At 55.9% G+C, this 25,911-nt stretch overlaps 1 protein-coding gene across 1 annotated transcript in view; it reads right to left on the bottom strand.

Annotated features, from left to right (window-relative positions):
- HMCN2 (hemicentin 2) overlaps window positions 1-25,911 on the bottom strand; it is a 164,354-nt gene that overhangs the window by 55,695 nt on the left and 82,748 nt on the right. Inside the window, exons 31-53 of the mRNA XM_054520713.2 lie at window positions 25,527-25,805; window positions 23,734-24,015; window positions 22,924-23,032; window positions 22,521-22,690; window positions 20,857-21,011; window positions 20,359-20,455; window positions 19,266-19,361; window positions 18,173-18,349; window positions 16,591-16,748; window positions 15,765-15,888; window positions 13,876-14,051; window positions 13,039-13,135; window positions 12,759-12,878; window positions 10,305-10,466; window positions 8,885-9,166; window positions 7,601-7,768; window positions 6,325-6,438; window positions 5,615-5,701; window positions 4,058-4,249; window positions 3,010-3,183; window positions 2,758-2,871; window positions 2,063-2,205; window positions 923-1,073 (exon numbers count right to left, since the gene is read on the bottom strand). Of these exons, the coding sequence (XP_054376688.1) occupies window positions 923-1,073; window positions 2,063-2,205; window positions 2,758-2,871; window positions 3,010-3,183; window positions 4,058-4,249; window positions 5,615-5,701; window positions 6,325-6,438; window positions 7,601-7,768; window positions 8,885-9,166; window positions 10,305-10,466; window positions 12,759-12,878; window positions 13,039-13,135; window positions 13,876-14,051; window positions 15,765-15,888; window positions 16,591-16,748; window positions 18,173-18,349; window positions 19,266-19,361; window positions 20,359-20,455; window positions 20,857-21,011; window positions 22,521-22,690; window positions 22,924-23,032; window positions 23,734-24,015; window positions 25,527-25,805 (3,627 nt within the window). The remainder of the gene's footprint in view (window positions 1-922; window positions 1,074-2,062; window positions 2,206-2,757; window positions 2,872-3,009; window positions 3,184-4,057; window positions 4,250-5,614; window positions 5,702-6,324; window positions 6,439-7,600; window positions 7,769-8,884; window positions 9,167-10,304; window positions 10,467-12,758; window positions 12,879-13,038; window positions 13,136-13,875; window positions 14,052-15,764; window positions 15,889-16,590; window positions 16,749-18,172; window positions 18,350-19,265; window positions 19,362-20,358; window positions 20,456-20,856; window positions 21,012-22,520; window positions 22,691-22,923; window positions 23,033-23,733; window positions 24,016-25,526; window positions 25,806-25,911) is intronic.

Genomic DNA, 25,911 nt, shown 5'->3' with positions numbered 1-25,911 from the left:
CCAGCCTCCCCTTCCCACCTCCCAGCCTCCCGTTCCCAGCCTCCCCTTCCCACCTCCCTGCCTCCCCCTCCCAGCCTCTCTTTCCCAGCCTCCCCATCCCAGCCTCCCACTCCCATCTCCCTGCCTCCCAGCCTCCCCTTCCTACCTTCCACCCTCCCCCTCCTGGCCTCCCCCCCCAGCCTCCCTGCCTCCCCCTCCCAGCCTCCCTTTCCTAGCCGTCCCATCTCAGTCTACAAGCCTCCTCATCCCAGCCTCCCAGCCTCCCCTTCCCAGCCTCCTCCCCAGCCTCCTCATCCCAGCCTCTTAGTCTCTCCCTCCCAGTCTCCACAGTTTCCCCCCAGCCTCCCCCATGTAGCCTTCCAGCATCCCCCTCCCGGCCTCCTCTTTCTAGCTTCTCAGCCCCCCTCTCCCAGCCTCCCAGCCTCTCCCTCCCAGCATCTCTGACTCCCAGCTCCCTCCTTTCCTTCCTTCACTTTTTAAAAAGGAAAACGTCAAACACTGACGCAAGCAAGAGAAGAATATAATGAGCCCCAGGCACCCACAAGCAATTTCAACCACTGAGGCAGCCACTCAGCTTACTCTCCACCAGAGATTCTGAAGCAAATCCCCAGGTTTCCCTAACAGGGTGAGAGGCATCTGGCAGAGGGGCTAAGAGTGTGGCGTTCTCGCTCAATCAGACCATTCCAGGCTCCACCACTCAATTCTATGATTTGGGGCCACAGCCCTCATGTCTTTGACTTTGGTCTCTCAAGGCAGAGGGGTTGGGGCAGGATGCCGTTCTGGGCGGCTGAGATGAGCCAGTGGGCGATGCCGCGGGTGGCGTGTGAGCTGCAGGACACATGGTGGGGGCCTGCGGAGGGCCAGCCCCGCAATGTCCTCACACTGGCCGATGCCCCACCCGCGGCCCACTGGTGCCACGCACCCTGGATGAGCACATTGAAGTCCTGGTCGTCCTCGCCAGCCACATTGGTGGCCACACACAGGTACCGCCCCGAGTCTGAGACCTGTGTGGGCTGGATCTGGAGCAGTCGCCCTTCACCCAGGACCTGCAGCCGCGAGCTGGGGGTCACGGGCTGTGAGGAGGACGAGGGGGTCAGGGGAAGGGAGATCAGAAATGAGGGGCCGAGAGCAGCAAGACAAGTGTGCTTACTTCTCAATACATTCTCCAAAAATGCAGCATAAAGTGACAAGAACACCCTGAGACGTTTATAAAACCAAATCCACAGAGCATAAAGATGAGAAGGGCCACACATGGGTGAAAATAGTAGAGTTTAAAGTTTACAAAGAGTTCAACTTTTTATTAAAAATATGGCTGGGCGCGGTGGCCAGGCCTGTAATCCCGGAACTTTGGGAGGCCAAGGTGGGTGGATCACAAGGTCAGGAGTTTGAGATCAGCCTGGCCAACATGAAGGAGCCCCATCTCTACTAAAAATATAAAAAATTAGCTGGGCGTGGTGGCGGGCGCCTATAATCCTAGCTACTCAGGAGGCTGAGGCAGGAGAATCACTTGAACCCAGGAGGCAGAGGCTGCAGTGAGCCAAGATCGTGCCACTGTACTCCAGCCTGGGTGACAGAGCAAGACTCTGTCTCAAAAATAAAAATAAAAAAATAAAATAAAATAAAGGCCGGGTGCGGTGGCTCATGCCTGTAATCCCAACACTTTGGGAGGCCAAGGCGGGCAGATGACCTGAGGTCAGGAGCGCGAGACCAACCTGGCCAACACGGTGAAACCCCATCTCTACCAAAAATTACAAAAATTAGCTGGGCATGGTGGCGGGCACCTGTAATTCCAGCTACTCAAGAGGCTGAGGCAGGGAGAATTGCTTGAACCCAGGAGGCAGAGGTTGCAGTGAGCCAAGATTGCACCACTGTACTCCAGCCTTGACGACAGGGCAAGACTCCATCTCAAAAAAATAAAAATAAAATAAATAAAGGGTGACTGGGGCCCGGACCAGCTCTAGGGCTAGGTGCTTTAAGGGAAGCCTTTTCTGGAAGGTTCCAAGCAGAACCAGCTGGAAGCAGAGGTGAGAGCCAGACGCTGCGCAGGAGGTCCCACACTCACCTGTCCGTCCTTGTACCAGCGGATGGTGGGTGGGGGCACAGCCCAGCTCTCACACTCCAGGGTCAAGGTGCTGTTGACCTTGGTCTTCACCTCCTTCATGTCGACCTCCCCCAAGGGGTCGTCTTTGGAGATGGAAGGGGGGACTGAAAAGCACGAGGGGTCTGAGAGCAGAGCTGGGGAATGGGTGCTGAGACCCTGAGCTTACCCTGGTCCTGGGGGTAGCCCCAGACATGGGGGCCGGCCCAAGAGACACAGGGATCCTGGAAGCCAGCCTGCTCCTGGCTGTCCACTTAAGGGAGAGAGCATTTGTCTGCAAAAGTTATAGGATGGGGCAGGTCTGAGGCAGGGGAATTTCTGGGGTCACCTCAGAGGACTTCCTTGGGGGTCCCAAGTCTCAATCTGCAGAGCCTCTGGTTATACCCCAAAGCAGAAGTGGCATTAGGAAGCTAGGACTGCAGTGGGTCTGGGAGCCCACGTGGCCCAAGCCCTAACTCACTGTTCTCTCCTCATCGTGTCCTCTGGAGCCTGCCCTAGCTGCCCGGTGACGGTCAGAGGACATATGCCACATGGAGACCCCCTGGAGCACCAAGGGTGGCTCAGGTGCCTAGGCCCCTAGGTTCCTGGGCGGTCTTCTGCCCATCCGGCTGTGCCCCGACTCGCTGAGCACTCACTGAGCACCAGGGTCCCCGACTCACTGAGCACTTCCACATGGTAGTTTTTCACAGCCTCCCCGAGCTCATTGGTGACCACGCAGGTGTACTGGCCAGCATCTTCCTTCTGGGCATTCAGGATCTGCAGCCCATGGGTACCTGTGTGGGGGCCAGTGGCCAGGGTCACCCCAAATCTGCAGCCTCATGCCAGGCATGAGGACAGGCTCACAGGTCCTCTCCTCCAACTCTGATGACATGTCACCTGTCCCCTCCCTCCTTCCCCCCAGAGGGCGTCACCTGGGAGCAGCTGGATGTTCCTGGAGGCCTCAAACAGTGCCCCGTCCTTCATCCAGGTGATGTTGGGGGAAGGGAAGGCCAGGGCCTCGCAGATCAGAGAGATGGGGTTGTTGACAGTCACGGTCACCTCCTCGTCTGCACTGTCCTCGGCCCCTCCCAGGATGGTGGGAGCCACTGTGATGGGGGGCCAGGGAGGCACTTGTGAGCAGAGATCCCTGACCCTAGACTAAGGACCAGGAAAGCCTCAGACCCCAGTGCTTGGCCTCGGTACTTCTGTCAGTTACATTACAGAGATGGGAAACTGGGGCTTAGAGAAGCCCATGCCCGGGTGGCCAGGCTTGAACTCAGGCCTGGGTGACCCAGAGCCCAGCTCTCCAAACACTAAGCAATACTACAAGGGAAAGCTGAATAATTTCTGCCTCCATTTCCCCCATAGCTTCTCAACATCCAGCCTCTCTACCAATTAACCAGAGGCTTCTCAATTTTGTTTGAGGGGGGAGTGGGAGTTGGAGGGCTTTGTTCCCCGCTGAGTAGAGTAGCTTTGCTTTCATTGGTCCCAGGATTTCTTCTTTCAACCCCGGCAGGGGACTCTCCTTTTAACTGCCAGCATTTTAGAAACAGATTTTTCTAAGCTGGTCTGTGCCCCTCTCATTTGATAGATGCTCTGTCTCTCCAGGCTAACAGAATAGTAGGTATGTATTGTCCTCAGGAGATGGAGAGATGCCTGGTTGTGAACCCACCACCCTGGGGCCTGGCAATAACTCTTGTCACCTCTCTGAGCCTCAGGGCTTCATCAATGACATGGGGACAAGCACATCTCCCACCTCCTAGTGTCATTGTGAAGATTCAATCAATCAGGCCTGTTGAAATGCCTGGCCCATAATAAATGTTCAGTCAATAGAGTCGCTATATGATTTTTGTTGTCAAACTCGGAGAATTAGAAGAAAAATAGTAGAATGGTTTGTGGGAAGTTGTCTGTAAGGAGCCAGTCACCTTGCTTCTCCCTCCCTCCAGGACCTGCAGTGGCTAGGAGATGCCCAAAACTTACACAGGACACTGAGCTGGAAGTGTTTTGTCTTCTCCCCAACAGCGTTGGCTGCAATGCAGGAGTAGTGGCCAGCACTGGACAGGTTTGCCTGGAGGACCCGCAGGAGGACTCCATCTGGGGAGATGTGGTGAGCATCTCCACCAGCCAGGGGCCGGCCATCTTTGAACCATGTGAGCTTGGGCTGTGGGTGGCCTGTATGCAGCGCAGAGAATGAGACAATTTGGCAGGCTTTGACTAGGGCAGCCCAGGGGTCACAGGCTGCTCCCAGATGGGTCAGGGGATGTGAATTTTCCATCCCGGCCCAGACGCCATGAAGCACAAAAAGAAGCAGCAGCAGCCTGTGCTGCTTCCTCTGTGATTCGGCTGCCTTCTCCTTACTGAGGAATGGGTAGAGATGGCTTCGTATAGACAGGCAAGACAGAAAAACAAGTTATTGCTTCCATCCATTCACTTATCCACCCACCCACACACCACCCACCCATCCATCCATCCAACTATCCATTCATCTACCTACTCACCTATCCTTCCATTCAATCAATTCATCCATTCATCTCTCCATTCATCCACACACCCACCCATCCACCCAACCATCCAACTATCCAACCATCCATTCTTCTACCTACCCAACTATCCCTCCATTCAACCAATCATCCATTCATTTCTCCATTCATCCACCTACCCATCAATCCACCCATTCACCCACCCAACCACCCAACCATCCAACCGTCCACCCATCTACCTACCCACCTATCCTTTTATTCAGCCAATCATCCACAAATCTCTCCATCCATCCATCCATCCATGCACCCATCCACACATCCATCCATCCATCCATCCATCCATCCATCCATCCATCCAACGCTCATTCATTCATCTACCCATTCATTTATCTACCCATCCACCTACCTATCCATCTATCCATTCACCTACCTATCCATCTATCCATCCATCCATCCATCCATCCACCCACCCACCCACCCATCCATCCATCCATCCACCCAACCCTCATTCATTCATCCACCCGTTCATTTATCTACCCATCCACCTACCTATCCATCTATCCATCCACCTACCTATCCCTCTATCCATCCATCCATCCATCCATCCATCCATCCTTCAACCCATAAGCATTAATGGGAGCCTACTCTGCCAGGCACTGGGGAAACCATGGTGACAAGGCAGCAGCTGGGTCTTCAAGAAGCTCAGATGCCACAAGGCCACTATGGTCCAATGTGGGTTAGTGCTAGGACAGGGAAGCACTGGGGCTTGTGGGAGCCCAGTGGAGGTGGCCCACTGGGCCTTAGGGGCCAGCCAAGGACTCCCTGTGGAGGGTCCTGAAAGCTGAGGTCTGTAGTGAGGTGGGGAGAGGGAAGAGTGTTTGGGATGGAAGAACACATGCAAAGATGAGCCGGGACCTGGTGCCGAGTCCAAGACGTAGAGAGACCCCAGTCAGGAGGAGTGGGGCTGGGGCAGGCGGGCAGATCCCCAGGGATCCCCTCCTTTCTAAAGGTGCCTTCCCACCCTTTCTCCCAGCCCACCACATCATGTGGCCCTTACCTGTGACATTGCACATAAGATGGGCAGTCTGTCCCTCAGGGACCTTGATCACCTCCTCCAAGTCCTCATTCTCAATACTGGGAGGAACTGGGAGAAGCAGGGAGACAAATGGCTAGTGACTGGGGGGGGCTGGCCCGCCCAGGCTACACAATCACAGAACAGGAAGCCAAGAGCCCACCGTTTCTTGTGCCTCAGTTTCCCCATCCCATGCCTGTTTCCATAGGGTGGTGAGTTTAAGAAACATTTCCTGCTAGCTGATGGAAGTACCAGTGTCTCAGAAGAAGACTCTGATGAGAGGCAGGTAGTCTTAGTGGTGTCAAAAATATTTGCCCCCTTCCACTTTGGATTGTCCCTGCTGTTTCTGGAAAGTTTCATGGCGGCCTCAGAACAGAGGTTTCTTGTTACCTGGGCTGGAGTGCAGTGGCACAATCACTGCAGCCTCTGCCTCCCGAGTAGCTGAGACTACAGGCGTGTACCACCATGCCCAGTTAATTTTTGTACATTTAATAGAGACAGGGTTTCACCACACTGCCCAGGCTTAAACAAAGGTTTTTGATGAGGCAAAGCATACAAGGCTTAGCTTCTCCCTCCTTCTCTGTGCTGGGCCCCTGCTACAGCATGAGCCATGAGTCTGGGGCCCTGCCTCTGGGAGCTCCCAGGCAGTGCGGAAGAGTTCACAGGGCACCCATGAGAATGGGGTTGTAACGCACCCAGCACCTCCACACTGAAGTTCCTCCGCGCCTCCCCAGCCTCGTTGCTTGCCAGGCATGAGTAAAAGCCCCTGTCTTGCTCCTGTGTCTGAGTCATCTTCAGCATCCAGCCACCTGGGGAGGGAGGGGCGTGGGCCCCAAGCAGGGCTCTGAGCAGCATTCTGTCCCAAGCTGAGCCCCCGGCTTCCCAGCAGGAAGAGGCATTATAATTAGACGTGTACGTGTCTGTCTCCCACTGTGTCCTGTTCCTCAGATCCAGAAACTGAGGCCCAGGAGGGTAAACAAATGGATGGAGCTGCCTGGAGATTAGACACGTACCAGAATAAATCTGAGGACCCTGCTCTAGCAAGAAGTATCTGTCACCCTGGCCACCCCTGGCTCTGGGGATTAGCTGGAGCTGAAGGGAGAACAATGGGTTATGTAGTCCTGGCCCAGCAGACCTCTGCTCTACTCTGACAGACATGGTAAAAGGGCTTCTCCTCCCAAGGATCTCTCAGGGAGAGACAGCCCCTCTCAGAGGAACCCAAGGGTCTCCCAAGACCAGGGTGGGGAGGGCAGATACACAGGACACAGGCCACCACTGCTGTTACTGCACGCAGAGCAGACATTACTAATTGATTGCCACATTCCTTTCCACTGGGCCCAATGCAGTCTCTGAATTCCTATCCACAGAATGCACCCAGCAATTCTTACCAAGTGCTCAGAAGTGATGCCCAAGAGGAAATGTATTCGTCTTCTCATCATGGGCTACATGGAACAACCAATGAGTGACTGAGGCATAGCCTCAGGGGCCTTGAAGTCCTTGCAGGATTTGGATGGGACAGAGACTCCTGGGCGTCAGTTCCTCATTTGTATACCAGCAAGAACCTCACAAACCCATTTTATGAGGAGGATAAATATTCAGAGGAGAAGGTGCTTAGATCAGCACATCCAAAACTTGTTACTGTTCTGTGGGATGTTATATATAAGTGCCAAAGTTTTGTTTTGTTTTTTCTGCAGGACTTATCAGAACCTTTGCTATGCAAATGTTCACTGTGGTTCTCTAGATGAGCAGAGCAGGAAGCCTTTTCCAAATTTATCTAAATCCATGATATTTTCCTGGAGCACCTCACCTGACTAGTGTTTTGGGCTGCATTCTTTGGGGACCAGCAGCTGGAATGATTATTCCAACCAGGCCTGGCAGCTCAGGGTCAGAGGTCATGGGCATGTAATGGATAGAGGCAGAGGCAGAGGGCCCGACCTGATTCCCAGGATCCAACCTTGGCTGGTATCTTACCTGCCAGCAGGTAGGTGTCCTCCCCGGGGCTGACAGGCTCCTCCCCTCGGAACCAGCGGATGGCTGGAGGTGGGATCCCCGTGGCTTCACAGAGCAGAGTTAAGGGGCTGTGCAAGGCAGCAGTGATGTTGGTCAGCGGATCCAAGTCTCCGATGAGCTCTGGGGGCACTGGACACAAAGAAGAAGCCACATTCAGGGTGCAGATCTGGGCTGTGTGCTTCATGCTCCTTCCGCAGCCCCACTGACTGCCCCCCAACTCCACCCAATTGGGGGAGTCTGAGGAGCAGAAGTGACGAGAGCAGAGCTGCTCCCCCTAAAGCGAGGACACCTAGGAGGGAGCCCATGGCGCCACAGGCTGGGCTCTGGAGTCAGGCAGGCTCCTTGGGCCTCAGTCTCCCCAAACCCTCAGCAGGATGCTGGGGGATGTAACAGGAACATGTGAAAGTACGCAGTCCAGTACCTAGGCAGAGCAAGCGCTGAGCCAGTGGGACTGGAATTAGTGCAAAGGTGAAGCCAGATGTGCTTCCTAAATCCACATGTGGAAGCTAAGTGGCAATGCTGCAGTTCTGAAGGAACCTGTTCCTGAAGGAAACCACTCTCTACCCAGGGGGGTGGGGGTGTTGGTGATATCTGGGTGAGGCTCGAGATCCCAGCAACGGTGAGGGGCGCCCTCCCTAAACTGATCCCTGCCCACCTGTCCCACCCTATCTCTTACCACTCCCTGTCTCCACCCTGAATTATCCTTCAGGCAATACAGTAGGAGCTCAGTAAATGATGGAATGCATGAGGCTGCCCCAGCCACCCTCTGCCTGGCACATGCTTCCCCTCACCAAGCAGCTGCCTAACTCCTACTCACCCTTTATGGTCCAGCTTAAAGGGCACCTCCTCCGGGAGGCTGCCCTGACCTGCCCCAACAGTATTCAAGGTTTTCCTGGTCTCTCACAAGCCCCTGAATTCTCCCCATCACATACCAGTCATGCAGGACAGGGACTGCTTACTTCCCCAGTGCCCAGAACAGAGTAGAGGAAGAGTAAACCCAAGAGGGAGAGAGGGAGGGAGGAGAGGTGAACTGGGGGAAATTGGGCCCATATGGGACGAGTCCTGATTTTGAGAGCAGTGTTGGTGGCTCCTTCCCCCCAAGCAGCTCTCATTAGAGCCCTGACTCCAGAAAGAACAGGTGTGACCCCAGGATCAGAGCCTGAGGGCTGTGCCTGGAGATTGAACCGGCCTTGCCCACTCTAATCTGCCCCAGCCCAACCTCCTCCAGCAGCTGCCAGTCCTCACCCAGCATGGAGAGCTCAAACCTCTTCTCTGCCCTCCCAGCCAGGTTCTCGGCCACGCAGCTGTAGCGTCCAGCGTGGGCAGCCTGGGCCCGCTCCACATGCAGGCTCTGACCCTGGTTCTGCAGCTGCAGGCCCAGTTCAGCCCCCACGGGCTGGCCGTCCCGCTCCCATGTCACTGTCGGAGGGGGTTTCCCTGTGGCATTGCACTCCAGAGTGGCCACTCCATCCTGGACCACGGAGACCTGTGTGGGAAGCTCCCGGGGACTGGCAATCTGAGGGGGAACTGTTGGGGTGGGGAGAAAGCCCATCAGAGAAAGCTGCTGGGGCCACCAGGCACCACACACTTGCCCTGGGCCCAATAGGGACACACCCTCTCCCCTTGCCATCGCTGGCTGTGTGACCTCATGACCTCACCTCTCTGGGCCTCCATTTTGCTTCCCAACAATGGGGTCATAACAGCACCCTACTGCTACTACAGCCTGGGAGTCACAGGCAGGCCTGCTATGTGGGGAACAGCTCTTTCAGGAAGTGTGACAGGTTTTCTTCCTCAAAAACCAGAGACTTCCTGGAGCTTCAACAGTTGTTGGGACTGGTTGGGGGTGCGAAATTATTCTATGGGTGGGTTTCTCCTCAAGATGTTGAACAGCACTGTTCCTGGTTTTATTTTCTAGCAGGATTTTTACAAGGCTGGGGGATTTCATTTCATCACTGCAGGACCAGTAGATAGGGCTTTAGGTTTCCATCATATATATAGGAGCTTCACATAATGCTCACGCTTCTTTCGGGTTTCCAGCTGTTTCAGATGTGGCTTTTCTTCTCTGGACCATTGGGGGGCCCTTAGGGATTGTACTGCGGCCCCCACCCCCAATGCTTGGGTTAGTGAGAAGCTGTGTGGGAGGGGCAGTTAAAATGCCAGGTGACATGGCTTGGCTGTGTCCCCACCCAAATCTCATCTCGAATTGTAATCCCCACGTGCAGAGGGAGGGACCTGGTAGGAGGTGATTGGATCATGGGGGCAGTTTCCCCTATGCTCTTCTTGTGATAGCGAGTGAGTGAGTCAGTTCTCATGAGATCTGATTGTTTGATAAGTGTCTGGTGCTTCCCCCTTTGCTCTCTCTCTCCTGCCGACATGTAAGGCGTGCCTTGCTTCCCCTTCATCTTCCACCATGATTTTGAGTTTCCTGAGGCCTCCCCAGCCATGTGGAACTGTGAGTCAGTTAAGCCACTTGTTTATAAATTAGCCAGTCTCAGGTAGTATCTTTAGAGCAGTGTGAGAACGGACTCACACACCAGGAATGTGAGGGAGGAGAAAGCCTGCACCACACACCATCACTTCCCTGTGTTTGCTCCGATTTGGGGGTGGCACCTGCCCAGCCAGCCCATGATCCCAGACCCTTCCAGCCCCCACCCAGCTCACCCACCGTGCACTTCCAGCTGCAGGTCCTGACTGCTGTTCCCCGCCACGTTGCTGCACTCACAGGTGTATGTTCCTTCGTGAGCCAGCTGGGCCTGTCCCAGGTACAGCAGCCTCCCTACAGCCGACATCTGCTGGAGGCCAGCCCCCTCCCCGGGGAGGGGTTGACCTGGGTGCAGAAAAAAGAAACTCCTGGTCCAGGGCATTTGCAAGGACGTGATGTCTTTCCACATGGAAAGTTTGTCCTCCCACCCATTCTTGCCAATTCCTGCTCATACTTCAGGTGTCCATTTAGACACTACCTCTTCCAGGAAGCCTTCCATGAGTGCCACTTCTGGTCCTGGTGCCTCTTCTGAGCTCCTCCCTATCCCCCTAGGCTTCTCTGCATCACAGATCTGCCTACAGGTGCCCCATCTGAATCCCACCCTGGCCTGAGCCCTCCGGAATGGCAGACCCTGCCTCAGTTTCCTTCTGGGATCCCTTTTTTTTTTTGAGACAGAGTCTGTCTCTGTTGCCCAGGCTGGAGTGCAGTGCCACCATCTCGGCTCACTGCAACTTCTGCCTCCTGGGTTCAGGCGATTCTCATGCCTCAGCATCCCGAGTAGCTGGGATTACAGGTGCACACCACCATGCCCTACTAATTTTTGTATTTTTTAGTAGAGACGGGGTTTCACCATGTTAGTTAGGCTAGTCTCTAACTCCTGACCTCAGGTGACCCACTGCCTCGGCCTCCCAAAGTGCTGGGATTATAGGCATGAGCCACCGTGACCAGCCTCCCCCTGGGATCCTTAGTGGCTCCCCAGGGCCTGGCACACAGCAAGGCTCAATAAAGGCTACTGACAGAATGACCATCCATTTAGCTACAGTGGCCTGAGGAGGGTGACCAGGCAACTGGTAGACCTGGCATCAAGAGACCCCTTGTAGGAGGAGGATTTGTCAACCTTGACCTACTGGATTAAACCCTTCCACCTCTGTTTCTAGAGGAGCAGACCTCTGGGCTGGGTTATGACTCAATTCATGTCCCATCAGGGAAGCAGACCCAGGGGCCACCTGGCATTGCTTCCTCCCTCTCTGTCCTGATGCCCTCAGCTTGTCTTGCTACTCCCAGGCTGCTTCCTAGCCCAGACCTCTCCTCTGAGCTCCAGACACCTGTCTCTCACCGTCCACTTGACACCTCACTAGGTATTTAGCAGATGTCTCAAGATTAATTCACCCCAAACGCTAGGTCTTTCCACCATACCTGCCCCTGGGGTCTCCCATCTCGGTAATGGCAGCTCCACTCTCCTCCATCATCCCTGATTCCCTGCCTCCTCTCATTCCCCCATCCAACCAGCATTCCTGCCCCAGGACCCTTGCACTTACCCTTACCTCCGCCTGGGGTGCTTTTCCCTGTGATATTCTCATGTTCAGCCCTTACCTTTTCAAGTCTGCTTGGTCAAGCATTCCTGGCCACCCAACTTAAAAGTGCAAATCCTACAACCCCCCAGGACATCTTCCCCCGCTTCCTAGCTTTATTTTTCTCCATAGCATTTATCACCTAAGGTACTGAGTCTTACTGTGTTTATTATCTGACTGCCCCCACTGTGAGGGTGGGGATCTGTTTTATCCTCTGCTGTATTTCCAGTGCCTAGAACAGGGTCTGGTACAGTCTCTCAATAAATATTGGTTAAATGGGCTGGGTGCAGTGGCTCATGCCTGTAATCCCAGCACTTTGGGAGGACGAGGTGGGCAGATCACCTGAGGTCAGGAGTTCGAGACCAGCCTGGCCAACATAGTGAAACCCTGTCTCTACTAAAAATACAAAAATTAGCCGGGCGTGGTGGCACCTGCCTGTAATCCCAGCTACTCAGGAGGCTGAGGCAGAAGAATCACTCCAACCCAGGAGGCGGAGGTTGCAATGAGCTGAGATGGCACCACTGCACTCCAACCTGGGCAACAGAGCAAGACTCTGTCTCAAAAAAAAAAAAAAAAAAAAAAAAAAAAAAAAAATTGGTGAAGTGAATTCCAAATGTTTTTTGAGCACCTTTTTTGTACTATACACTGAACTTGGAATTCAGTGGTGGTCAAGATGGTGCCTCACAGGGGTCACAGACTAATGGAGGAGCACACACAGAAGGACTAATTTGGGTGACGTGACAAGTGACAGGGACTGCATCAGGGAGGCTCTGTCCCAGCCTGGCAGTCAGAGGGGGCTTCCTGGAAGAAGGGACGTCTGAAGTGAGGCCTGAAGATCAATCCAGCTCTTAACTGGCAGAGCAGGACCAGGGGCTCCTGCAGGCTCAGAGACTGAGTAGAGAGGGGCTGGGGGAAACATCACTTCTGTAACCAGCATCCCCACTCCCTCGAGGCATAAGCCCCCCCATCTCAGCTAGGCTCTGGGGTGGGGGTAACCAGTGGGGTCTGGGCATAGCCTCCGTGTGCCTGGCAATGAGGTGGGGCTGGGCGAGGGCAGCAATCCTACCATCCTTCCTCCAGGAGATCTTGGGGAAGGGGATACCCCGGCATTCGCAGGACAGCCTGGTAGGGTGCCCCTCTCTCACAGTCAGGGTGTGGGATTCCCTCAAGGGGAACACTGGAGCAACTGAGTCAGAGCAGAGAGAGGGTTAGTGGGGGTGGGGCTGAGATGGGGAGGGGATGAGCAAGGGGATGAGCAAGGCGAGGGCAGGCTGGAGGAGGGCTGTGTCCTGGGACGCAATCAAGGCAACAGCCCCCTCCGCCTGCCCAGCCCGGGAGACCCTCACCCCAGACGTTCAGATTGTAGTGTTTCTCTGAGCGGCCGGCCTGGTTCAGTGCCTCACAGGTGTAGCGGCCCGCATCCCACACATCGGCTCTGTCCACCTGGCAGAGAGCAAAGACACTCCATGGGCGGGGACAGCACAGAGATGGATGAGCCCTGGACAGACTGTGTGACTGCAGGAATGTCACGTGACCTTGCTGAGCCACAAGCTCCCCACTTGGAGCACGGGACAGTGACAGCATCTCCCCATCAGCTGCACCGGGAAGTTTCCAGAAGCACGTGCCTGTGGTGGGCCTGAGAAGGGCACCCTCGATGGCAGTCCTGCCAGCCTCCCCACCTTCACAGCCCAGATCTGCTAAGGCAGAGGCATGTGACTGGATCAGACCTGCTCCTGCCTTTCATCTGCTCCCAGCCTCTTTGGAAAGCCCAAGAAAACAGACCCGAAGAGAAGGTGGAGGAATGAGGCTGGTGGGGTGCAGGGGACCTGTCCTCAGGGGTCAGATCCTGACATGGGGCTGCTGGGGCTAGGCTGTGGCTTTGAAGAATGAACGGAAGGAGGGGAAACCAAATGGCAGTGCTCTGAGTCGGGAATGATCATATCACAAGGTGTAGAGGGGTGGGAGGAGGAGCAGACAGGTGAGGAAGGTTCTAACCCAACAGCTGGCGCCACTCAGCTGAGTCAGGGGCCCTGAGGGAGGCCCCGAGGAACCAGTCCTGGGGTTTTGTCCCCCATCCCCTTGGGTGAAGGGGCTTGCAGGTCACTGAGCTGGGGCACCTGCAGGCCCCACCCTGCCCTTGGCCTGAGGTGGAGGCCTGCTTGGCTGGCCGGGGGCCTGCACACCTGTAGCAAGGCTTTGTCTGCGGAGAGGTGGACTCCAGGCCGTGGTTCCAAGGGCCGCCCGTCCTTCCACCAGCTCAGCACGGGAGGGGGCATGGCGTGGCTCTGGCACTCCAGGGCCACTGACTCATTGGCCGCGACGGACACATTCAGCTCTTCTCCGAGGATACTCGGGGGCACTGCGGGAAGGGGCAGGAGAGGGGCTCCCTCAGGCACATGGATGGGGCTGGCAAGGAGAGGCCACACCCTGGGTCAGGCCTAGCTACTCGCAGCAGCCAGGAGTGACCACCCTTCCTCTGCCTTCAGTCCTGCTTCGGAGGAGCCAGTCTGAGTAAAATTGTCACGATATCCACATCCCAGATTTCTGCAGCATGTTTCCACGGAGGGAAATTGGGGAAGGAAACTCAGGGTCTCCCTGTGTTATTTCTTACAGATGTCTGTGAATCTATAATTATCCACAGTTATCTCAAAACTTTCTAAAATTTAAAATTTTTGTTTAAAAAAAATTTTTTTTAAAGCAGGTCTCAGAACCACCTTTTGCCCCTGAAGCAAAAATAACCAGTGCAGCTTTGCAGGAAGGAACGCAGGGTCCAGGGGGAGAACTCCTGGGGTGGAATCCTGCCTTCCACCACTCACTCGCCATGCGAGGCCCTGGGGATGCTACTTACACTCCTGGGCCTCAGTCTCTTCATCTGTAAAGTAGGGATAATGAAAATCCGCACCTGATGGGGCCACCATGAGGTTCAATCCAATGGCACAGGTGGGGCTCTTGGGCATACAATATGTGTTAACCACCATCTTCACTCCAGCAAAGAGAAAGAGCTAGAATCGAATCCTTCCTACCGCCTCCCACCCAAGACTACGTTCATTCGTTTGTTTTCTTTCTTTTTCTTTCTTTCCTTTCTTTCTCTTTTCTTTCTCTTTCTTTCTCTTTCCTTCCTTCCTTCTTTCTTTTCTTTTCTTTCTCTTTCCTTCCTTCCTTCTCTCTTTCTCTCTCTCCTTCCCTTCCTTCTTGCCTTCCTTCCTTCTCTTTCTCTCTCTCTTTTTTTTTTTTTTTGACAGAGTCTGGCTCTATTGCCCAGGCTGGAGTGCAGTGACATGATCTCAGCTCACTACAACCTCCATTTCCCAGGTTCAAGTGATTCTCCTGCTTCAGCCTTTCGAGTAGCTGGGACTACAGGCACGCACCACCATACCCAGCTAATTTTTTGTATTTTTAGTAGAGATGGGGTTTCACCGTGTTGGCCAGGCTGGTCTCGAACTCCTGACCTCAAGTGATCCACCCACCTCAGCCTCCCAAAGTGCTGGGATTACAGGCGTGAGCCACCATGCCCAGCTCCCAGCATTCTTTCTTATACCTCCACAGAGCCCCAGAAAAACCCAGAGGAGGACATTTAAAAATAAGCTACTGTGGTTACAGTAGATTCATGAGCTCAGGAGCTTAGTGAGTCCCCAGGGTGACCTCTGAGGTGAGTGCTAGTCTTCCCACTTTGCAGATGAAGAAATGGTGGCTGAGAGAAGCAAAGCAACCAGCTCAAAGTCACAGAGGCAGGGTTTGAACCCCATGTCGGTGACACTCAAGAGCCGGCTTTCCTAACCACCACTCCACGCTGTTCCTGCTACTTCACACCCCTTCCGCTTCTCCCTGAACACGGGGCAGAGCTCCTGGCTATGCGGGGCCACCTGCCCACCCTCCCACCCGTTGCGGGAGCTCATACTCCAGGGCAGGTCTCTGGATCTCACTGATTCCTACTGGAAGGCAGCTGTTCTCAGGTGGACACTCCTCCATCCACCCAGCCTCTCTCCCTTTGGAAGTGACTGGGAATGCCCCCCACCCCATCTCCTTGGAGTTGCTGCTCTGAACCACGTGGCTTTCCCGGTCTGAGACTCACTGTGGACTTGCAGGACAACATCCCGGCGGTCCTCGCCCACCGCGCTCACAGCCACGCAGGAGTACCTCCCAGAGTCGGAGGCCCGGGCGCTGGCCAAGGTGAGGACCCGGCCCCCAGGGAAGACCTGTGACCCCAGGGGGAAGCCCAAATTAGGCAACCGTCCTGCTGTTGCAGGCCCCAAGGGGCAGAACCCCACCTGCCCAAGCCGGCCCTGCTGCCGAGCACGCCTGGACAGCCTGCCCCAGACCCTCAGAGCCCCTCATAACGCAGGGAAACCCAGGGTTGCATCTGGGCCTCCAGACCTCTGCCAGCTGGCAATGACACTGGACCTCAGGAAGAGTCCTCTAGAGCCCCTCTGTCCGCTTGCCACACATGGCCAGTGAGCCCTTGAAATGTGGCCAGGCCAAATTGAGACGGGCCCCAGGTACAAAATGCACCACAGACTTCAAAGAGTTAATATGAAAAGAAGAATATAAAATATCTCAATAATTATTTTGTATTGATCCCATGATGAAATGAAGCTATTTTGGATATATTGGATTAACTAACGTGTATTATTAACATTGATCTCACCTGTTTCTTTTTACTCAGTTTACTGTGGCTACAAGAACATTTACAATGACGCAGATGGTTCACGTTCATGGAATGTATCGTTACCATTGGGCAGCGTGGCTCCAGCCTCTCTGTTCAGTCCCGCCTCCCTCCAGCCCTCGGCCCTGGGCTATCGCTGCTTCTCCCTCACCCTAAATTCCCAGGGCCTGACCTCTGTTCCCAGCACCTACGGGAGGTGCAGGGAGGTGAGCCGGGGCCACCCAGCCCTACTGACCTGCAGGCCAGGGGTCCCTGCAGGGGACACAGGGTTTCCATCCTTCAGCCACATCAGTGTGGGGCTGGGGGCACCGGTGGCATTGCAGGTCAGCCGGACAGGGGTGTTGACCAACACAGGGCCTGGCAGGCTGGGCGGCAGCGTGATTCGAGGGGGCACTGCAGGGCAGGGGTGACATGGGGCACAGGCTGAGCCCCACTGGGGCAAAGCAGGCAGGGCCCCTGGCTGGGCACCCCCGCGGGAAACACACAGCCACAGCAAAAGCACAAGGACAGCCATCCAGACACGGGCTCTGAGCCACTCCACTGCCCCCGAGGCTGCTACTTCCATCCTTTCAACACCACCACGAGGCTTCTATAGATGGGAAACTGAGGCTCACAGAGGGGAAGTCACCTGCCCAAGGCTGACCAGCCAGGAAGCAGCACTCGCACTCAGGCCTCTGGTCAGCAGAAGGTCATTTATTATGGGGATGGGGAGGGGACCAAGGGTCCCTGGACAGTGCTACTTCCTAACTCAGGGGTGTGAGATGAAATACCATAGTACAGGCAGTCCCCTTTTGGCAGAAAATAGCCAGAAGATTCCATTGTATCTGGGAGGCACCAGGCATGATGCCCAGGGTCCCAGGCCTCTGTCCAGCTACCCACTGCTCTTAGACCCAACCTCTCCCATGAGGCCCAAGAGGTCCAGCCTCCATATGGCCACCAGCACCATCCTGGCCCTCTTCTCAGTGTTGTAAACCCCAGGCCCCGTGGCCTCCTTTCAGTTTCTCAAATTCCCCAGGTCTTCATAACCTCAGGCCTTGGCAGAGACCTCAGTGTAGGTATCCAAGTGTCAAAGATGCCTCCTGGACTCCACAGGCCAAGTCAGTGCCCTGTTATAGGTGCTCAGTTGCACCTCATGTTCACCAGCTGCCATCACAATTGATATCAAGTAGTACTCTGGGGAATGATCTAATTGCCGTGTCCTCCACTAGACTGAAAGCTCCTAGGTCTGTCTTATTTAGGGCTGTGTCTGCCAGTGTCTGCCCCAGAGCATGGACTCAATAAATGTGGTTGGATACAAAATGGATCAATGAAAGAATGGGTAGTTGAATGAGTGAATGGATGGTGAGTGGGTGGATGGGTAGGTAGATGGATGGATGGATAGATGGGTGGATGGATGGGAGGGTGGACTGGTAGACAAATGGACAGGTGGATGGGTGGGCAGACAGGTGGGTAGATAAATGAATGAAAGGATGGTTGGGTGGGTGGGTGGATGGATGGATGGATGGATGGATGAGTTGATGGATGGATGGGTGGGTAGGTGGATGAGTGGATGGGTGGATGGATGGAGGGGTGGATGAGTTGATGGATGGATGGGTAGGTGGATGGATGGGTGGGTGGGTGGGTGGATGGGTGGGTGGGCAGATGGATGGGTGGGTGGGTGGATGGGTGGATGGATGGATGGATGGATGGATGGGGTAACGGATGGATGGGGTGGTAGATGGATGGATGAGTGGACAGGTGGATGGACAGACTAATAGACAAATGAATGAAAAGACAACTTTTTGGACAACGGACCTTGTAGGCCCAGGGAAGCTCACCATTGACCCGTAGGCCATACCGCAGCTCTGTGCTACCTGCCACATTGGATGCCACACAGCGGTAGCTCCCAGCATCAGAAAGCTGGGCTTGCTCAATGCGGAGAACTCTCCCATCCGCTGATACTGTCACTCCCATCCACGAAGAGACAGGTTGGTGGCCCTTGAACCAGGAGACATCTGGGGAAAGGAAGAGAGATGCAAGGGAGAATGGAAGAGAGAAGCAAGGGTGCTGCCAGCCCGTCAGACTCTGCTGGTGTGGTGGACATCCAAGAGAAACTTCCAGGGTGACCACACTATTTTTTCAGGCATTGGAGAAGGTCAGAGTTCTTCATTCAGGAAAGGGAGACGGGGTGGAACCGGGCAATGTTGCCCAAGACAGGACCAAGTGTGCAGAAGAAGCCCCGTGGGCAGAGGCTGAGGTAGCCAGGAGCAGAGTCAAACTCAGCCCTGCCCTCCCCCTACCAGGAGACCCCCTCCCCTAGGGAGAATTAGAGAACATGGACCAGCCCAAAGCAGCAGCCTCAAAGCCAGGCTGGACCACGTGTATCTGCAGCTTCCCTGCATCCTGCCAGGACGTGCCCCCGGAACTTAGCAGGCATCCCCACGAGAAGGGGCAAATATCCCCAGGGCTCACAGGCAACAAGCAAAGCAGGGTGGGCCTAGGTCAGATGGGAGCAGGAGAGGGACCTTCCTCCTGGGCCACCATAAGCCTCACCCAGTCCCCTGTGCAAACAACCAGACCCCGCCCCCAGCTCCCGGCCCTTTCCTCCACTACTGCTCTAGAGGGGAGGGCCCTACAGATCGGATGGTGACTCTGAGGTCCTGATCCTTGCCCCCAACCCCGGACAGCCCTGTGAAGCTTACTGTGAGTAGATGCCCTGCAGGCCTGTTTCACACTGGATCTGGACCCTAGCAGTGCCTTGGCCCGAAGGACATTGTTGAAGAGGAAGAGAGGAACATGAGAGAAATGGGGGGAAAGACCTGCTGATTTCTCCCCATTATGTCCAGTCACAGAGTCCCTGGGTCACTCGCCAGCCTCATTAGACAGTGAATTGGGCTGGAAGTAGCTTTCCGCCAAGAGAAGGGGTCTTACCAGGAGGGGGCACGCCCGAAGCCAGACACTCCAAGGTCACTGAGGCATTTTCCAGCACTGCCTTGTTGACTGGGCCTGGCTCGATGTTGGGGGGCACTAGGGGGAGACAAGGAGAGACCCAGCTTGGTAGGTGCAAGCTCTGGGCAGCTCTAATCCCAGCCATCCCAGCAGTGCTGCTCCCTGCTCCCCATAGAAAATCCTAGACAAAGGGCTCTAAAACAGCTCACGTCCTCAGACTAAGCAACCCCACTCCTGGAAGCAAGCCCAAGAACAAAGGGCAACAGGCTGCCATCCTTACAGCAATCACACAGCACCCAGCCCCCACCATCCTTACAGCAATCACACAGCACCCAGCCCCCACCATCCTTATGGCAATCACACAGCACCCAGCCCCCACCATCCTTACGGCAATCATACAGCATCCAGCCCCCACCATCCTTACGGCAATCATACAGCACCCAGCCCCCACCCCGGGACAGCCGACGCCAGCACAGCCAGGGGAAGGGACAAGGACAAGGATTTCCCTGCAAATAAACCCCCAAAATAAGCAAACGTAAATATGAATGTGGGCAAGGTCTGCTACTAAAAATCCCACCACGGCTCACGCCTGTAATCCCAGCACTTTCAGAGGCCGAGGCGGGCAGATCACGAGGTCAGGAGATTGAAACCATCCTGGCTAACATGGTGAAACCCCGTCTCTACTAAAAATACAAAAAATTAGCCGGGCATGGTGGCGGGCGCCTGTAGCCCCAGCTACTCGGGAGGCTGAGGCAGGAGAATGGCGTGAACCTGGGAGGCGGAGCTCGCGGTGAGCTGAGATCGCGCCACTGCACTCCAGCCTGGGCAACAAAGCGAGACTCCATCTCAAAAAAAAAAAAAAAGAAAAAAAATCCCCCCAAAAGCAGCCAAAAGGGACTACAGAACTGTTGCTAACATTTTCATTTCAGGGCTTTCTACTTCCTCTGAAGTTAAGTGCACAACTATGACTGAAAAACCTCCTCCCCCTCCCTCGCCACACACCCCAGCCCCAAGGGTCCCCAAGGGATCACCCAACATCCTTGGCCTGGGCCCTGCTGGTTACCCACGTCCTCACCCAAAACTTTCAGCGCCACTTCCCTCTTGCTCTCCCCAGCCAGGTTGGTAGCGGCACAAGTGTAGATGCCCTCGTCCCTCAGGTCCACCTTCTCAATCTGGAGGGGAGAGGGTAGAGAGTATGCTACGGGGCTGTCCGAGTGATGACGGGACATGGCGAGTGGCCAGGCTGCTGCTGAGCCCGGGGGCAGGAGCAGTGAGGCATGGGGACACTTTTGGCTCTGGAGGTAGAGTTATGAGCCAAGCACTTGGATTCCAGGGATTCGTCCGATCTCCAGGCATACCATTCCCTGTCCCCCCCACTGACATTTTCTCCCTCTGACAACTGAAGCTCCTAGGACCCGGAAGAGACTGAGGCTCGCCCTTTCAGGCTGAGAGGGCTCTGGGCCCTTCCTATCCCCAGCCTGCTGGGCTTTGCTCAGAGTCTCCAGGAAGCCCCCAGAGCAGCCCTTCCACCTGTGCCCAGCTGGCTCACCATGCCTGGGGCCCCTGCACATACCTGTAGGTTCCCCCCAAAGGCTGCCAGGGCTACACCATCCTTCCACCAACGGAGGCTTGGGGTAGGCACCCCATCCCCTATGCACTGGAGGATCACAGGCTGCAGGAAAGGAGCTGTGATGTTCTCACCCCCAATGATACTGACCGATGGGAACTCTGGGAAGGGAAAGAGTCAGGAAGAGCCCGGGTCAGAACCAGGAGGAGTACAGTGGGCACCCAGCAACCCCCTTGATGCCTGGGGGTGAGAAGGTGCCCTTGAAGGGCTGGCCAAAGGCTAGCATCTAGCTTCTGCCCACCATATCCCCCAGACACATGGCTTAGGGGAAAGAGCTCTAGACTGGGAGCCAGCAGAGTAGTTATTCCCTTTAAAAATTCTCCCATCCATCTGTGCACCCACGCATCTATTCATGCATTTATTCATCTACCTATCCTTCTGTCTATCCATCCTTCCATCCATCCACCCACCCATCCATCATCTACCAATCCATCCAGCTAGCCATCCACCCACTCACCCTTCCATCCATCCACCCACCCATCCATCAATCCACTCATCCATCCACTCACCCTTCCATCCATCCATCCATTCCTCCACCCATCCACCCATCGATCCATCCATCCCTCCACCCATCCACCCATCCATCCATCCATCCATCCATCCATCCATCCATCCATCCACCCGCCCATCCATCTACCCACTCTTCCATCCACCCACCCATTCATCCACTCATCCATCCACCCACCCACCCATGCATCCAACTACCCACTCATTCATCCATCCACCCACCCATCCATTCATCCATCTACCCACCCTTCCATCCATCCATCCACCCATCCATCCATCTACCCATCTATCCATTTACCCATCCATCCACCCTTCTATCCACCCATGCTTCCATCTATCTACCCATTCATCCACCTTTCCATCCATCCATCCATCCACCCTTCTATCTGTCCACCCATTCATCCACCAACCCATTCATCCACCCACCCATCCACCCACCCACCCACTGACCTATCCATGCATCCTCATGTGTGCTGAGCATCTACTCTGTGGCCAGAACTACACTGGGCCCCTGGACACAGCAGGGAAAGGCAGCTACCATGTTGCCCTCTCAAAGCTCACAGAGGTGGACAGTGGAGATGGACAACCAAATAAGCAATGTCAATGTAGTGGGTGGAGGGCTAAGGCATTGAGAGGCTGGGCAGTACAGATGAGAAACATGGTAGAATCAAGGAAGGCTTCCTGGAGGAAGAGTATTTCAGGATATGCCTAAAAGATAAGGAGCTAGGCAGGCAAAGAGGAGGGAGAATGTTCCGGGCAGAAGGAACAGCATACGTAGCCGAAGATAAGAGAAAGAGGGTTGATATATTAAAAGAACTAAGTGAAGTTCAGCATGGTTAGCATGAAGAGAGCAGATGGAGAGAGAGGAAGCTGGGGAGAGGAGTGAGGCCTAGGAGCTGGTCAGGACCGAGGATAAGTGTGATAAGTGGCCCAGCCAGCCTCTCACACCTACGTCTCTGTGGGGAACTGGGAAGTCCAGCCCAGAAACGCCATCCAGAGAAGACCAGCCCCATGCCCTTCCAGGCCTGCCACAGCCCTCTGGTTCCACCCACCCCTGGCATCTCAGGCTGCCCACAGCTCCAGAACCCCAGGCGCCCACTCACCATGCACAGACACCTCCACCTCAGCCCCAGCAGTGCCCGCCTCATTGGTGGCCTGGCAGGCGAAGAGGCCTGAGTGGTCCAGCTCCACATGGTCAATGCGCAGTGTGGTCCCCTGCGAGGCCACCTGCACCCCGGCCAGCTCCTCGGCTGGGCGGCCATTCTGCAGCCACCTAAGGTGAGTAGGGAGGGGGGTGCGTCAACCTGAGACAAGGGAAGGCCAGGCCAGGCAGGACAAGCAGGAAGCCTAGAAGTTTCTCCCACCTGCTCTCACCAGCCGTGGCTCCAGGCCTCTTTCCTACTCCTGGAAACAGGAAGCCTCTCTCCTGTTCACTTCCCCCCACAATCCGCAAAGCACACGCTCTCTGCCTACCCCCAGCCCTGGCCTCCACCACCCCAGACTCACTGGATAGTGGGTACTGGGGAGCCTGAGGCCTGGCAGGGAAGTTCCAGGGGCTGTCCCACGATGGTGGTCACCTGTCCCAAGCCTTCAGCCACCAGGAGCTGTGGGGGCACTGCAGGCAGAACACACTCCTGGGTGTTTGGAGCTGAGCAGCCACTGGCCTCAAACCCTCCCAAGTCCCCAGTGCCTTCAGAGCGAGGCCCAGCCGCACCTCACCCTCAGGTCTCCCTATCAGTGGCCCTTCCTCCAGGAGGCCTTCCAGGGCCATCCAAGGCAGGTAAGGGGACACCCCGGGCTCCCCAAAGGCTTGGGCCTAATTATTTAACATCTGCCTCCCTGGCAGACTGAGGGCTCAGGAGTCCAGTTGGCCTTGTTCCCAGCTTCATTTCCAGTGCCACTTGAGGTCAACACAGCACTAGGACCTGAAATGCTTCAGCAATGGATGGAAGAGCAGGCGAAGGCCCCACCGCCCTGCTGGGACCACACCCACAAGCCGGCCTTAGGAAAGTCTCCGTAAAGGGCTATTCCATTGGCAGAAGGCAGAACGAGGTCCTCCGTCCTGGGTGACCCGGCCCAGGGTCCTGGGCACGGTCAGGGACCCTTGATCCTGAGGCTCCACCCTGCCCACTCCTAGCCCTGCCGGCCCCACAGCCCAGGCCTCAGTGTCCTCATCTGTGTCATGCAATGCGGGGACACTGGTTACTTCTCCCCACCCTCCCTCCAACTCCAGGAGCTCTCTTGGGACAAGCACGCAGCAGGCCTGGGCAGAGGTCCACAGCCCAGGCAGCTCTGAGTGGGGTAGGCCGGGCTCACCCTGAATCTCCACGGAGTACTGCAGCACGGCTTCCCCGGCAGGACTGCTGGCCACACAGCTGTACAGGCCGCTGGATGCCTCCCCCGGTCTCTCCAGCCTCAGCACACTGCCGCCTGTCTCCAGCCGCGACTCATTGCTCTCTGCCACGGGCAGCCCCTCGTGGTGCCAGGAGAGGGTGGGGGGCGGGTGGCCTCTGGCCACGCACTCCAGTGCCACGGGCCTCCCAGCCACAGCCTTCACCACGTATGGTCTTCCACCGGCGCCCTCGATGGTGGGTGGGACTGGAAAAGAGGCAGGGGGCAGCTTGGGGACCACAGCCAGATGCCAGCCTGCTCTCATCTCAGCCCAACAGGCCCGCTGAAGCCCCTCACTAACCCCACTCCATGTGAAACACTTCCTTCCCTCACCTCCACTGGCTGAACCCCCTGCTCAGACCCCAGGGCAGCATTCTCACCCTCCTCAGCCCCTGGGCGCACCACCCCACCCCTGGGTGCTGACTGTTGCCTCTCCGTCCCCGCTGCTACCCTGGCAAGCCCAGCATGAGTGGAACGAGGGCCAGCCTACTTGCATCCCCAGTGCCTATACACGTGGACTCAAATGAGACCCCCAGGGCCGGGACAGAGCTCTGCTCCTGGAAGTCCCCTCCCTCCCTGGTCTCAGGAGGCAGAAGACTGGGGCAGACCTGAGCCCAGATGGCTTGGCTTGGGGGGCTCCTAACTTAGCCAGCGACGGCCAAGGGGACCAGATGTTAACTATACTTGGAGCCCATGGTGGCCACGCCAGAGGGGAAATTTCTCTCTTACCCTCAAGGAGACCCTCAAGTTGCTGAGCTGAGGAAGCCATTACCAGGGGACAAGGGGCAACTGTAGCCTGGGAAATGCTTCTTAAGCTTATTTGGGCGTAAGACCCTTTGAAAATTTAATAAAAACATACACATGCACATTTTCTATTTCATTTCCTGGGGGACCTCAGGTCCCAAAATAAGACTCCCTGAGCTAGTAGCGGGGCCATCTTCAGAGGCTGCTGTGGAGCCCATGCAGCTCAACAGCCCTTTGGGGTCCCTGAGGCTCCAGCACCCAAGCCCTTTGCATCTTTGGAAGCCAGAGCTCCCGAAATGACTCCCCACTGGGGGCCAGGCTGACCCCTATCAGCTTGCACACTGCCCTCTCACACTTCACCGGGGCCCTGCTCAGACCCATCCAGAGCCACTGCAGCCAAGCCCCTCAGGGCTGAGCTGATGCTGAGGTTCACAGCGTGAGGTTTGGAGTCAGATCTGCCCACGTATGGACCGGGTCCCACCACCTCCTAGTGGTGTGAACCTGGGGAAACCTCTCTGCTCCAGAGCTTCACTGTGACCATCTGTAAATGGGGACATGAGAGCTCAAGTCCCTTTGCCAGCTGATCAAATGCGCTGATGCTGCAAAGTGCCCCTCGGGTCTAGCTTCCAGAAGTGATGACTAAGGGCAGTTCATTATTGTGGTAGTCACAGGGGTCTGGGCATGGTTTCGTGAAAAGCCCCACACCACGAGGGGAGACCTGGATTCTACACTTAGCTCCGCCATGGCCTCCTAGACAGGCCTTTCCACTCCTGGCCTCAGTTTCTTTACGGGTATGAAGGAAGTTGCATGAGCTGGGAGGACCCTTCTCCCTAGATAATGTCTTGGTCCCATTATCCTTTCGCCTCTGACCACTCCGAGTGGCCACCTACCCTTCCTCTGGAGACAGGCAGGGGCCACCATGGCTGAGTCCCTCCCACTGCCCACCCTGGCTGCCGTGGCCCCTGGCTGCTCACCATAAACGTCCAGCCTGGTGGCCTTCTCTGCAGCCCCCACAGCATTGCTGGCCTTGCAGGTGTAGACGCCGGCATCTGAGCTCTGGGCCCTCCCCAGCTGCAACTGCCGACCGCCCCTAGTGTAGACCACCTCGGTGCTGGGGGGAAGCAGGGCCCCGTCCTTGAACCAGGTGATGTTTGGGGTGGGCACTCCTCGAGCCTCGCACAGGAGCTGCACTAGGTGGCCCTCCATGACGGCCACCTCGCCTGTCTCGTTGGAGCCCCAGATAGTTGGGGGTGCTGAGAAGGAAAGCAGTGGGGGCTGGTCACAGGCAGCCCCTGAGGCCTCTAGCATCTTCCCCAGGGCAGCAGACTCATGCTTCCATTGCAGGGGCGGGGAAGGCAT

The sequence above is a fragment of the Pongo abelii genome, chromosome 13, assembly GCF_028885655.2.
Source record: "Pongo abelii isolate AG06213 chromosome 13, NHGRI_mPonAbe1-v2.0_pri, whole genome shotgun sequence".
NCBI classification, from domain to species: Eukaryota; Metazoa; Chordata; class Mammalia; order Primates; family Hominidae; genus Pongo; species Pongo abelii.
Note: the sequence above shows the minus strand (reverse complement) of the source record. Positions and strands in the feature narration are given on the sequence as shown.